Source organism: Malus sylvestris, chromosome 11 (assembly GCF_916048215.2).
Source record: "Malus sylvestris chromosome 11, drMalSylv7.2, whole genome shotgun sequence".
NCBI lineage: Eukaryota > Viridiplantae > Streptophyta > Magnoliopsida > Rosales > Rosaceae > Malus > Malus sylvestris.
In genome coordinates, this window is record NC_062270.1 from 35,532,885 (window position 1) to 35,548,167 (window position 15,283).

The 15,283-nt window shown below is 36.2% G+C and overlaps 1 protein-coding gene, 1 long non-coding RNA gene and 1 other non-coding gene across 4 annotated transcripts; all 3 read left to right on the plus strand.

The window, feature by feature from the left end:
• Positions 1 to 3,168: 3,168 nt before the first annotated feature.
• Positions 3,169 to 4,197, plus strand: LOC126590450 (uncharacterized mitochondrial protein AtMg00810-like). The gene has a single exon (XM_050255908.1). The coding sequence runs from the start codon at positions 3,169 to 3,171 to the stop codon at positions 4,195 to 4,197; it is 1,029 nt and encodes a 342-aa protein (XP_050111865.1).
• A 3,346-nt stretch (positions 4,198 to 7,543) lies between these two features.
• On the plus strand, positions 7,544 to 7,617 carry TRNAI-UAU (transfer RNA isoleucine (anticodon UAU)). Its single transcript has one exon. It is a non-coding gene; the product is annotated as a tRNA-Ile (tRNA).
• A 228-nt stretch (positions 7,618 to 7,845) lies between these two features.
• On the plus strand, positions 7,846 to 11,350 carry LOC126589890 (uncharacterized). Of its 2 annotated transcripts, XR_007611994.1 has the most exons (3): positions 7,846 to 7,982; positions 8,076 to 8,462; positions 10,827 to 11,350. It is a non-coding gene; the product is annotated as an uncharacterized LOC126589890 (long non-coding RNA). The 2 variants fall into 2 exon arrangements; XR_007611993.1 differs by having other exon boundaries at positions 7,846 to 8,462.
• The last annotated feature ends 3,933 nt before the right edge of the window (positions 11,351 to 15,283 follow it).

Below are 15,283 nucleotides of genomic sequence, written 5' to 3' on the forward strand. Positions count from 1 at the left end.
CTTACTTGAGATAACTCCATTACTCTTAGGGAGTTTAGGGAGCAATTGTTGTGTGCTGAAAGGGAAGTTGACTCTATGGTTAATACTATGACTCATAATTTTTCTGGGTTGTATATGCAAGGCTCTTCTTCTCAGTCTGTTCAGTCTCAAGGTTCATCTAGCCGTTCTGATGACATTCCATGTGCTACTGTTAGGACAATTACTCGAGTACCTAATGGGGGTTCTAATCTGAGTATACCATATTATCCTCAAGGTTCTATTGCTTTGCCCTTTAATTCTCACGGGTCTGCTGCTTTGCCTTTTAATCCTCAAGGGTCTTCCTTTTCTGCACCACCATTTTCATCTAATGGTCTCATGTATTCTCCTGATCAATTTCCATTAAGTTCTTATGTCATGCCACAATCTCCATCTGTGTATCCAGAGTTTTCTAATTCATATGGTTTTGTTGGCAATGGTAATGCTTCTCGGTCATTCAATACCTCTAATAATGGTCCCATACCATTTTTTGGCCCGAAGTCTAATGGGGGGTATCGAGGTTCTAATGGCAGAGGACAGTCATCCGGTACTAAGTCTAGTGGAAGTACTTGGCAACCTTGGTCTGGAAACACAGAAAATAGAAGCTATATCGTTCCAGAATGCCAAATTTGTTCCAAGAGAGGGCATACCGCTCCTAATTGCTGGAAAAGATCTACTAATCCTAATCAAGTAGGTCAGGTTGTTGAGTGCCAAATCTGTGGAAAACGAGGTCATAGTGCCTTGGATTGTCATCATCGTAATAACTTTGCTTATCAAGGCACGGCACCTGCACCTTCTTTAACTGCTATGCAAGCACAAGGTCCATCTACATTCTTGCCTCAAGATTCTTGGATAGTTGACACTGGTGCTTCCCATCATATGACCGCTGATGTCAATTCACTTCAACAAGTCACTCCTTATCAAGGCATTGATAAAATCACTATTGGCAATGGTGAAGGTTTGCCAATTCAACATATTGGTTCTGCTCAATTAAATACTCTCCCTACTTCTTTATTTTTAAGAACTGTTTTACATGTGCCAAATATTGCTGTGAGTTTAATGTTAGTGCAACAACTTTGTAAAGATAATTTATGTTGGTTCATTTGTGATGATCATGAGTTCTTTGTGCAGGACAAGGTAACCAAAGCTATACTTTACCACGGAATGAGTAATGGGGGAGAGTTGTTTCGGATACCAGTTCAGTTGCTATCTGGTTCTTCTACTCATTCATCCAATACATCAGTGGCTTTACTTGGACAGAAAGTGAAAACAGCAATCTGGCATCAACGATTTGGACATCCCAGCAATGCAATCCTGTCTGCTATGTTGAAACAGTCAGATATAGTTAGTATTCCCGATGACCAACAACACTTATGTCCTCATTGTATTTCTGGGAAGATGTCTAGGTTACCTTTCTCTGCTAAAACAGAAACTTGTACCTTTCCATTTCAAAAAGTTCATGCTGATCTTTGGGGACCATCACCTACTAAGTCCATAGAAGGTTACAAGTATTATGTTAGTTTTGTAGATGAGTTTACCAGATTTGTATGGATATTTCCCTTAATCAATAAATCAGAATGTTTTGATGTCTTTCGACAGTTTTATAGTTTTGTCTTGGCTCAGTTTAATGTTGGTATCAAATGTTTACAAATGGATGGCGGTGGTGAATATGTTAGTACCAGATTTGCGAATTTCTTAAAACAAAAAGGCATCATTCATATGCTCTCTTGTCCATATACCCCTTAGCAAAATGGCATTGCTGAGAGGAAACATCGACATATTGTGGAGACTGCCATTACTCTTATGACTGCTGCGAAATTACCTCAAGATATGTGGTATCATGCATGTGCCCACTCTGTCTTCTTAATAAATAGAATGCCCTGTTCAGTATTAGCACAACAATCTCCATATCAGAAGTTGTATAATATCAATCCTCAGTTACAAGGTCTCAAAGTGTTTGGTACTGCAGTATATCCATATATTAGACCTTATACTGCCAACAAGTTACAACCAAGGGCTTCATTGTGTGTTTTTGTGGGATATGCTCCAGGGTATAAAGGAGTCATTTGCTTTCATCCTCCAACTAGGAAATTTATTATTTCTAGGCATGTTGTGCATGATGAAAGTCAGTTTCCATATAAGACTGTTTCTATTACACAGACTGGTTCTTCTGATCAAGCTGCTATTTCTCAGTCCTTGCAATCTTCCGTACTAGTTCCTGTTCCTCATCCGCCAAGATCAGTCTCCACGGTCTCTACAAGTTCACAGGGTATTGAAAGTCATCATAGTACTGATTTGTCTTCCTTCAATGATATTGCTACATCTGCTCCTCATTCAGCAAATACTGATCATACTGGCTCTTCTTCAGCATCTGAAACAACTCCCTCATTTTCCTCCACAGCTTTGGTCTTACCTGTCCTTGATCCTGCACAACTGAAGGTAATTCTTCCTCTTGACTCTTTCCCTAATGATTTATCTCATTCTGCTCCAATTTCGAGAATGCAAACTAGACTACAAACCGGTGCTATTTCTCGGAAGAATTATGCTGGTTTTCTTGCTACATTCCCTCAGTTACACACTCTGAAACTTGATCCTTCTGATCATTGTCATAGTGGCTTCTCTTTTGCTGCTGCATTACATGATATTTCAGAACCTACCTCTTTTCGAACTGCTGCAACTCATGCTCATTGGCAACATGCAATGCAAGAGGAGTTCGACGCTCTACAAAGTCAAGGCACTTGGATCCTTGTTCCTCCTCCTGCACATCGGTCTGTTATTGGTAGTAAATGGGTTTTTAAACTGAAAAAGAATCCTGATGGATCCATTTCAAGGTATAAGGCACGGTTAGTAGCTCAAGGTTATAGTCAAGCACTCGGTTTAGATTACTTTGAGACTTTTAGTCCGGTTGTGCATCATACTACTGTGCGATTGATTATCTCTCTTGCTGCTCAATACAAATGGAAGTTAAGACAGCTTGATATCAAAAATGCCTTCTTACATGGTGATTTGGAGGAAGAAGTGTATATGAAGTAGCCACAGGGTTTTGTGGACTCTAATCATCCTGAGTATGTTTGTAAATTGGTGAAATCTCTCTATGGTTTAAAACAAGCACCTCGTGCCTGGAATGCTAAATTCACAGGTTATTTACCAGCTATGGGATTTCACATGTCTCAGTCGGATACGAGTCTCTTTATCAAACGTGATGACAATGATGTAATAGCTCTTCTACTCTATGTTGATGATATAATCTTGACAGGTTCCAATGCCAGCAAAGTTCAAACAGTTATTCAGGAGTTAGGTGATGTGTTTGAGCTGAAAGATTTAGGAAAACTTTCATATTTTTTGGGACTGCAACTTACCTATAAAGATAATGGTGATATCTTTATTAATCAATCCAAGTATGCTCAGGAGTTGATTCACAAGGCTGGAATGGACACTTGCAAACCTGCCCCCACACCATGCAAGCCAAATACTCAATTGTTGTTATCTGAGGGTACTCCTTTAATTGATCCAACTACTTATAGGAGTTTGGTGGGTGCACTTCAATATTTAATGTTTACACGACCAGATCTTTCTTATTCTGTCAATGTTGCGTGTCAGTATATGAACAATCCTACAGATGTTCATTATGCTCTTGTCAAACGCATTCTTCGATATGTACAAGGCACTATCAATTGTGGTCTTACATATTCTGCATCTTCAGATCAGTCTATTACTGCATTTTCCGATTCGGACTGGGCAGCCGATCCTAATACTCGACGATCAATAACTGGTTTTGTGGTTTATATGGGCAACAATCCTATTTCCTGGCAGTCTAAGAAGCAATCTTCGGTTTCTCGAAGTTCCACCGAGGCAGAATATAAAGCCTTGGCTCATTGTGTTGCGGATATGGCATGGATACATCTTCTGTTGAAAGATTTGCATCAGTTTCTGTCATATCCCCCACTTCTCCATTGTGATAATCTCTCAGCCCTTGCTTTATGTGCGAATCCAGTTTTTCATACGAGGATTAAGCACCTTGATACTGACTTCCACTTCGTTTGTGAGAAAGTCCAGAAGAAAGATTTACTGGTGCAATATGTTCCCACTGAGGATCAGACAGCTGATGTCTTTACAAAGGGGCTTCATGGACCTGCGTTTTACAAACATTGCTGCAATCTCCGGATTGGTTACCCTACCTGAGATTGAGGGGGGATGATAAGTGAGGACACATGGCAAGTTTGTAGGTATATCTGCCAACTAGGATTTGTTGAAAAGTGGTTATTTTAGATAAGATTTGGTTGGATTGGATCTGTTAAGATTTGGTTAGATTGGATAAAAGTTTTCTAGTCATTAAGTCGGTTGGTAGCCTTTATATGTTAGTTTTATGATTGTATTGAACAATTACATTGAATGAATATTCATCTTTTGAGTGCACTATTCTCTCTCTCTGAGCTCTTCTTTCTTGCTTCATTTTTCAGCTTTCTTGATCAAACATTCTTAGATTTACAGTAGTTAATATCTGGGAGTAGGTTTCAAATTTAAATCCCATGATGAACAAGATTTTGACACCTATTTGCTGGGTTTATTGTGGAAGACAATTTATAATAGTTAATGTAATAATGGACATAATGAATTGGAGGGTATCTTTCTGCCATTTAAAAATGGGATTTTTTGTTAAAAAAAAAAAAAATTTGAATTTAAAACGAAAAGAAAAAAAAATCTAGCAACATTGTTTCTAAATGATTTTCTCGTCCCAAATATCAACATAGCATAAATCATAATATATACAAGCAATTGTACACATACCATGCAAGTGATTATTAAAATAAAAAGAGAAAGTATAAATAGTTTTGGTCACTAAAAGTTTTTTGTGACGACCTTCAAACGGTTTTTGGTCGCTGAAGAGGTTGTTTATATTTTTAGTGACTGTTTATGGGTAAATGTTTCATCACCAAAAGTTTATTATATTAGGAGAACAACATGGAAGAGAGAGGAAGGTGGAAGAAAAAAGGGAGTTTAATAAAACACTTCCGGTACTATTCACTTTTAATGAAAAACCATTTTTTTTATCTTTCCCTGGTACTATTCACTACACATTTATTTGTCATTTTTCATTAAAACTAAAGTTTTTTTTCAACTTTTCGTTAGTTTTCCCAAGAAAAATGGTTGTCACAAATTAATGTGGTCATTTTGTCATAATATTGTCAAAAATTCTAATATATCCTGTTGTGACACATAAATGGGCACCATAAGTCCTTTTCTTATCACAAATGATCTTGAAATTAACCACATCAAGATGAAAATCAATTAATGTAGTCCTAGACATATGTGTCATATTAATGTGACCATTCTGTCACAATTAAAAAGTTGTCAACCCAAAAACCCAATCTCGTAATTAACTCCAATCCCAACCCACACTCCTCTACCTTTATCTATGGTAGCCCTTGCTGTCTCTTCTTTGAAAAAAAATCTCAAGACACTTATCTTTATACTCTTTGACACCCTTCACCGACTTGGACCAAGATCGATACCACCTTTGTGACGGCTTAGATTGGTGTGACTTCAATGTTAACATTTGGGCGATCGATTTCCTCACAACCTTAATCTTAGAGAGCTTGTTGGGCACTCATCCGGTGATCCTTGTGACGCAGAGAACGGCGAGCTTTGCCTTGAGATATGCCATTTTGCAAAAACGTATTTTGATAACTTTTTAAATTAATTACTAAAATATTAATCCCACATCAGCACATAACAAAAATTTTAGCTGAATTGTAACGGAATGACCATATTAATTTGCGACACCTATATTCAGAGATTATAGTAATCGATTTTCAATTTTAGAAACAATCTTGATGGTGTGGGGTCATTTCAGGGACATTTGTTATTAAAACTCGTAAATCTTGTGGTACCCATTTGTGTCATATCAATATATAATATAATTTTTGGCAAAATTGTGACTGAAATACCACATTGATTTGCGACACCTATTTTCAGGGACTACATTGATCGATCTTTTATTTCAGAGATCATCTTGATGGTGTAAGTTAATTTCAAAGACCATTTGTGATAAAACCTTTATCATATTGGCCATAATTTTTATTTTGATTATTTTTCTTTAGTTTTATGGATAGATTTTTAGAATGGCATTTTCACCATCTTTTGATTGATAAAAAGTGTCTTATTAGGACTCTTTTTGAAATGACTGAAAGCGCTTATGATGAAAATGTTTATGGAACCAATCCATAATAAAAATGCAAGTGAATCTTAGAAAAACACTTGAAGTGCATCTTGTAAGAAGCACGTAACTCATAAGTGCTTCTTGCAAAAAGCACTTCAAATACTTTTGAAACCCAAAAATATTTTCTCTAAAAACACTTTTAGTCCAAATACTTTGAAACAAACCTTTGATAAGTAGTAGGGGTGGGTTCGGTTCAAATCGGTTCGGTTTTTTGCTAAAATCGAAATCAAACCGAAATTTCGGTTCGGTTCATATTTTTTTTGGTTCGGTTTCGGTTTTTTGTTTTTTGTTTTTCAAAAAATGAAAAACATTGAAATTTTAAATTTTAACATCTCCACACACAATCATAACATAAGCATTCTAACTAGAATCAAAGACAATGAAAATAAACATTTAAAGTTGAACTAAAATCATCAATTAGTCTTCCAAAGTCCAAACTAACAACCTTAAACCCTAAAGTCCAAACTAACAACCTCACAACATAAAAATCGTACAAATGACTTAGAAAAGTTAAATTGTATAATGTTGTTCAAAGATCAGGGATGTTTGCTTGTAACTGCATGTTGACAACTTGATTAGTAAAAGTAATGCGTGGGTGGATTTATTTAGTGTGTGTTGGATTCTTTTCCATCACAAATTACGCAAGTAATCTACCCGAAATAAATGTTTATGGATTCTGTTACATGTTATATAAGAGTAGATTTGGAAAAGAAAGTTGGGGCAGAAGTAGACAGTGCTATGGAGATGGATGTAGGTACTTCAGGGGGAGGTTTGGTTCCGGAACCTTATATGGGGGAGAAATAATAGGTTAGGGTTTGGAGTTTTTATAGGCCTTTTTTTTAATATTTTGAGCTTAAAGTTTGGCAACACATTGGATTTAGCACATTTTAACATACAAATTTTAGAAAATAATACCCAAAACAAATAATTAAATAAAAAATTAATTTAATTAATTCGGTTTGGTTTGGTTTGGTTCGGTTTCTAGATCACTAAAACCGAACCGAACCAAAAGAATTCATTTTGGTTCGGTTTTTTCAATTCGGTTCGGTTTTTTCGGTTTCGGTTCGATTTGGTTTTTGGTTTTTTGAACCCACCCCTAATAAGTAGTATAGATATAGATTGGGTGAATGAACGGCTAGGTGCGGGTGCTTGCTATTTTTTTGGTTGGACTCTACTCCATCTAGAAAAAATCCCTTTACGAATTAAATGAACAGGTGTGAATTAACAGAATAACCCATACAATTGTTCGTAGAACTTTCAATCCGCAGTCTGTTATAACAATGTTAAATCAGTTTATTACAATGAGTAGGTCCCGTAGCTCAGTTGGTTAGAGCGTTGGTCTTATGAGCCGAAGGTCGCGGGTTCGAGCCCCGCCGGGACCATATTTTCAGTTATATTTTAGTTTTTTTAACCTTATTTTTCTACACTTCTTCATCGAAATTTCACCATATTAACCATTTTATATTCTGCAAACATACCAGACTGTGCGTTTTGTATTGTTCGACTTTTTAGTGTATTTTGATTGTTTTCAAAATAACCATAAAACTCTATTTAGGTTTAGGGTTTAAGCTTTTGTATTCTAGTCCAACTTCTGTTACGATATAATCCGACCTATCCAACCATCTCCCTTTTGTCCCCAAACATCACCCTTGCTTCCACTTTCCGTTGTCCTGTTTCTGTATCTGGAGTTTTAGGTGTCGATCCGGAATCATTTGGTTCCTCTTTCGATCCCGTTTTGTATATTTTGGTAAGTGTCCTCACAATTTCCTGGCACTTGTATTGTGGTTTATGTGATAGAGCATGTGATTTATGTGCCTGATTTGTGAAGGAAATTCTGCAGTTTTCTGAATTGTATCTGGTATATATGAAGTGTTCTGTACTGTGGCATATTAGCAGCATCTTGATTAATACGAATGAGTACAAGGAGAGATTCGGGCTTATGAAGATGGTTAATATCTGGAAAGATAGATTGAACATGGAAGCAACGTAAATTACTTTTACTTCTATTGAAGTTTTTCATTGGGAAATTGATTGGCTCATCAACTTTTCCTCAAGAATTGCCTCTCAAATTTTGTGTCTGTTACTATATTCTAATCTGCATTGATACCCTATTTTAAGGGAGGTACAGTCTGGTGTCGAAAAATCAAATGCAGGTCCTGGTGTCCCTAGAAGGCCAATTGAAGATAAAGCTGCCGCTCGGATTTAAGCTTCATTTTTAACACCAAAGGTAAATCATTATAACGAGTGCAATATTTTCGCGCTTCGGTTGTATATTATAATTTTCGTGTGAGTATATGTGCTTCGGTATGATTAAGTCATTTGTATTTTTTCAAAACTCTTTGTCCTTGTAGTATCAGTCATTTATGATGCAGAAAATCAAATGGCATGCAAGAAAGAAATTATTTCATCTAAAGGGATCAGTGATCTAGATATCAATATTTGACTGAAGGTGAAATGGTTTAGGGTACAAGCAACAACTGCACTGAGGTATTAACATTTAGGGGAATAGAATAAGATCAAATTTGACCTCGCCATGGTCAAGGGATCCACACACATTAAGCTTAAGAAACTTGAGGTAACGTTGAAGAACGTAATAATATCACATCAGAAAATTGACAAAATCAAATACAAATATAGTGAAGTGTTCAACTACTAATTGCATCAAGTCTTTTTGTTTTTTGCTTTTCTGTATGAGCAACGAGGGCCATTTCGTAGCATCCCAAAGATTAATACGCGTTGTGTGGAGGTTAACCTAATTTTCATCTACTTGCCACCGGCATCTTTTCTTTACCTTCCTTTGCAGATACATTGTTTTGCCCTTTTGGTACTCATAACAGAATTTACTCCTGTTTAACTTCTGTGTCCGCGGTTGTTAGCCACAGTTTTCTATCTGTTTTAAACATTCTTTACCACATTTCCCATGCCATTTCATGTGAACTTTTCATCAATAAGAATGCGACCAACAACGGAGTCTATTTTGTCCATTCTTTCCATATCGAATCAATTTCTTCTAAGTGAAACCAGATTAACCCAGCTTTGTTGTTGTGAAACGCATTACTGCCCATGTCTGTCGTAGGTGAAGCAGCAAAATGCATGCACCATAAACTTTTGTTGTGAACTTTATGGTCCTTGTTAGGCCTGAAATTGAAGCAAAGGCTAGCTAGTTGTCCATGTCAGGTCAAATGGACTTAGGTATTAATAAGCTAAGCCCACCAAAACCAAATTGGAATGGTTATTCTATCTCATGCAATGCGTCGCAACAGAAAGCTTCTACTCAGTTTGAACGATTCAACGATTCTGCAGCCTTGGGGTTTTGAATTAAGTATTTTTGTAATATATATATTTTCTTATGTTATCTGTTATGTTTTTAAAGAGTTTGGTTTCATCTGAAACTCTCTTTGTAAACTCTATATAATGGAAATATAGAGAAGGCTAAAATTATCTAAGCCTAATTACATTCAAACCGAATACCGTACCGGTACCATCCATCTCTGAGTACAAAGACATCCCTCTTCACCCCATGGCTCTTTCTGCTGACGTCTTTAGTCTCAATGTCCCCAACTTTCTCACTATTAAATTGAATCGTAACAACTATCCATTGTGGAGGGCTCAATTCATCCCTCTCCTTCGTAGTAGGGGTCTGGATAGTTCATCTTAGTGTCCTCCTCCATTTATCACTAATGATGAAGGAAACTTGGCTGATGAAGCCAATCCTAGATTCATTAACTCACCACGATGTTGAAGCACACGATTATGCGATGAAGCATATTGTTCCTGGGGGGTCTTCCTAGCAGCAGCAACAAAAAATTTAATAACAAACAGCACATTGGGAGTGAGAGAACTGAGCAGCCAGGACAAGACTACTGCTGTGAAATAAATCAGCAGAGTGTTTGGTAAACTTTTTTGTAAAAGTGCTTTTGGAAAAAAAAGCAGTCTGATAGTGGATCTTTTCATTAAAGGAGCACTGTAGTTCTATGTGCTTTGAAAAAAAGCCAGTTTTCCAAAGCTACAAATTGCAGCTTCAGCTTTTTCCTTTGATTTCAGCTTATTCTCACAGCAGCTTCCAAAATAAGCCTTTTTTTTTAAGTTTACCAAACACCAAAAACACTCCCAGCTTTTTTTCATAGGAGCTTTTTTTAAAATCACCTCAACCCAAACTGGGGCTTGGTCTTGTTGAATCCATGCGTCAAATTTGGAGTCAAATTTCCTTCATCATCAGTGATAAGGGCATGAGGACACTGAGATGAACCATCAACAAATGGCAGAAGACCCCTACTAACGAGGAGAGGGATGAATTGAGACTTCTGCAATGGATAGTTGTTACGATCCAACTTAACAGTGAGAAGTTGGCTTAAACAAATCATGTGATTTTTCGTTAAAATGAACAGTACCGGAAGCTTTTCGTTAAATTTCCCTTAAACAAATCATGTTAGAATAGGGTTTCTTTTTTCATTGTGTGCTGTTTTTGTACATTTGTGGGTGGTGCGACCTAATGAGCTTTGTTTGAAGATTCCTATGCTTTATATTATATTGTTTGTTTTTTTGCATAAATATATTACTTGTTATATATTTTTAATGCGCATCCGTGCAGTTAAAGATCTTGTGTGTGTCCTCCTGCCTTTATCGCTGATGATGAAGGAAATTTGACTGATGAAGTCAATCCATGCTTCAACAAGACTAATTGATCTTATTGAATCCATGCTTCAAAGATGGATTGACTTCATCAGTCAAATTTCCTTCATCATCAATTACAAAGGCAGAAGGATACTGAGATGAACCATCAACAAAAGGCAAAAGACCTCTACTACGAAGGAGAGGGATGAATTGAGTCTTCCGCAATGGATAGTTGTTATGATCCAACTAATGGTGAGAATTGAGAAAGTTGGCGACATTGGGACTAGAGACAACAACGAAAAGAGCCAATATGGCGTGGAGAGGGATGTCGTTAGACGCAGAGGGATGATACTACTAAGGGACTCAATTTGAATGCAACGTGACTAGATAATTTTAGCCTTCTGTATATTTTCATTATATAGAGTAGATACTATGAAACCAAACTCTTTTAAAACACAAGAAGTAACGAAAGAGATCAATACATAAATTACATAATTCAAATCCTTAGGCTGCATGATTGTTGAATCATTGAAACTGAGTAGAAGTTTTTTGTTGCAACGCATTGAATGAGATAGAAGAACCATATGAACTTGGTTTTGCGGGCTTAGCATATCAACTCAAACTCTCCTTGTAAACTCTATATAATGGAAATATATAGAAGGCTAAAATTATATAACCTAATGACATTCAAATTGAGTGCCTTATAGGTATGAAATTTTATCTTAAAAGGCATCAATGCTAATAGCAATAGATCATGTATTTTTTTACTTGTAGATTATTGTAATACATTTCGATGTGGGATTATATCGCCTTAGTAGTGTCCGTATAGGCTTATTCTTTTGTTCACCATGGATCAAGAATTTTGGTGGTCAATTATCATTGAGGTAATCTAATGGCAGCCCATATAGTCGGAGTGGGAGCGTCTTAGCAACACTCTAGAAACAATTGTTATTTGCCTCTACTCGAATGAATTTGCTAAAGGATAACTTTGAGGTAATCTATACAATTGTTAGAGTAAATGTAAAAATATAGAGAATAATTTGAATGGTTTCCTTAAAGTATTATTTGCCCCCACTCGAATGAGTTTGCTAAAAGAATCCTGGCAAATCACTTCCACAATACAACAAAGTATAAAATATTCGATTATCGTCCATAATCATTTCATTTAGCAACACTCAGTCTTTATTTTGTCAATTCAAGTCACGGCTCCAAATCTCACCGACGATGGTTGATGCAATCAAAACTCGAATAAGAGCTTTGTCGGACAACCTGGACTCCAATTTTGGCTTATATAGCTCAGGGTATACTTCTACAACAAATGTAAGGAAAAAATAAATGCATTGTCTGGTCCCTTGGCAATCCAAGTAATCATTGCACCTCCAGCGGTCCATTTCCAAAGAATGGCGATAACAAAGGCCAACAGATTCATGTGTTTTTAGATATTTTTTTCCTGGGAAATGGATCTTAATCCAATTGTACAAGCTGCTAAGATCATCTGGCATTGAATGCATGGCAGCATAACTGGTGAGCTCCAGGTGGACGACTCAGAGAAGACAACTGTTGAAGTTATGGTTTCACGACGAGTCTTGTGAGATTATGCTTATTCCAAACTTTGTATCAAGCAATTTTCAAATTGGAAGCGAAGGGTTATTTCTTGTTTTGTTAATCAACAATTGTTGTTCACGAGATTAAAACTATTCTCTCTCTTTAAGTTATAAAGTGAAAATTTACGTGTCGTTAAACCAAATTATCTTGAATAATTGAAGAGTTAATTAAATGATAATCACATCACACGTCTGTTTAATTATGTCCTTGTTTTTGTGTAAATAATTTAATTTCATTGCCAGAAATAAAGAGAAGTGTGTAACAAAAAAAAAGTGTTTTCACTTCCTTCTCGTTTAGTTATTAGATTGAAAAATTAAAAGAAAAATCAAGGCACAAAATTGAGAGGAGTGAAAAAGATGAAAATAGTAGTGCTGAAATCACTCCCATTAAACAAATCATGGTTAGAATAGGAGTAATGCTATTCATACCATACTTTTGTACCACATTTTCATACCACCTTATGTGACATTTGACGTGGACAGCCACATCATTTGAATTAATCAGATTTTTAAATTTAGTTCATTATTTAATAAACTAATAATTAAGCAAAACTAGTTAATTAAATGATGATTGTGGTATATGAGGAGTATTTCTCCTTCCTTTTCTTGGGTTTTACAAATTTTTCAAATGATGTGATTGTCCACATCAGATGCCACTTAAGGTGGTATAGAAATATGGTATAAAAACATGGTATGAATAGCATTACTCGATCATTTTTCATTGTGCGCTGCTTTTACGCATGTGGTTGGTGCGACCTAACGAGCTTTGCATGTTGGATTCTTATAATTAATATTATATTGCATAAAATATATTACTTGTTATTTTTAATGCCCATCCGTGCAATTGAAGATCTTGTGTGTGTCCTTAACCTATAATCTCAACTGCTCAACTCAATGATTTAAATTCTTTAATCTCCAATAATTTATTTTATGTTTTTTAATGCTGTATTAATTAATGAATTAGAAATTGACACACCCCGTCTCGAAGGAGGGCATGCTGGTCGTCACGTGAGAGTGACGTAACCATTTACACAGTTCGGAAGCTTTAAAAATACAATTATTAAGATGAAACACTCGAGGGTGAGTCCTACTTTTGTGAATTCTGTCAGAACACCGCTGGATTCCTCGTGGCCACCAAAGCTCTGCTATCTAGAACCATTATTAAGATGAAACACCCGAGGGTGAGTCATACTTTTGTGAATTCTGTCAGAACACCGCTGGATTCCTCGTGGCCACCAGAGCTCTGCTATCTAGAACCTGGAGGGGCGCAAAACAAAATTGAGTGGGTCAGTAAAACAAAGTTTTTTGAAAACATTTCATTTAAAACATTTCTAACCCCTCGCTGTAAAACTTGTATACTTTCCCAGAAAATAACATAATAGCATAATATTTGTTCAAATCTCTCAAAACATTAATCTTTACCAAAATCCAGCAAGTATGCCATGCAATAATGTCAATGACAGAATATGGATGCATCAATATAACAGGTGAAATAAGGAATCAATCGGATGACGGCCAGCATGCCCTCCTTCGGGACGGGGTGTGTCAGAAATTGTGACAAAATCTGCGGAGATTTTTCAATGTGACGGAATATGACTCGGTATACCAAATGTAATAATACAATTGATTAAAAACTTAAAAAAAAAATATTTAACTTATTATATTATTACACTTGTTATCACAAACCGTAATCCCGCACATTGAGAAGTTTCTTTGAAATGTGGGGCGGAATATGGGCTGAAAGCTGTAGAGCAGAAAACCAATATGCACGGAAAAGATAGATAAGCTTTCAGCTTACATGCGTGCGTGAACATATGGTATATTAGTTTCACCACAGCTTAATTAATATATTTTTTAGTAATAATTAATATAATTGGATTCACATAATTCATTCATTACCCAAATGCTTTGTTAGGTCATCTAAATTCAGACGTGAGATAAGGAGACGAGTTCACTATCAGTGTGGCGTACTCAGTCATAATACAACGCCACATGAAAAGATACGTAGTTTTGTATTAGTGGTCCAAAACGCTATGATATGGTGGAATAGTTTTCCCGTTTTGCTATATCTTACCGTAGAAATGATCCTGCAACCCAACAATACATTCTTAACTTAAAATTTTTCCAATCCGACCTTAAAAGGTAAAATATTGTGCAAACGTGCATATTTATCTAGCAACTCCATCTTGACACATGAATATTGCCAAAGAGTGCTAAAAGTAGTAGTTTGTCGAGAGGATTTCCTTTCGAAGTGGGATTGCATGTGAGCACAATTGTAATGCAACTCAAATCCCAATCGTCCTATGAATAATAATAAAAAGCTAAATGCGATATTAACTCAAGAGAAATTCTTTTTGAGAATCAAAGTGCGATTGCATGTGAGCACCATTGCAATGCGATTCAAACCCCAACCGCCATATGAAGAGTAACAAAGGGCACAAAAGCGATTGTAACTCAAGAGAAATTCTTTTCAAGAATCGAAGTGGGATTGCATGCGAGCACAATTCCATCGCGACCTAAATCTCAACCATTTTATGAATAGTTACAATGAGCGCTAAAAGCGATAGTCACTCGAGAGGAATTCTTTTTGAGAATCGAAGTGGGATTGACTGCCAACGCAATTTCAAAGCGACTTAGATCCCAACCATCTTATCCTCTAGGTTTCCGTTGAACTTGCACACAAAAAAATCGAAAACTCCATATTTGTACATTCACTTTCTATTGCAGTGTCACCATCTCAATAGAAGCTACCTAATAGATGTTTTATCTTGAAGGGCAAAAAAATTAAAAAATAAAATAAAAGGGGCCAAATAAAAAAAGGGAAAAACAA

Coding starts and splice junctions, on each gene's coding strand:
- LOC126590450 (XM_050255908.1), top strand. CDS start 3,169: ATGGGATTTCACATGTCTCAGTCGGATACGAGTCTCTTTATCAAACGT.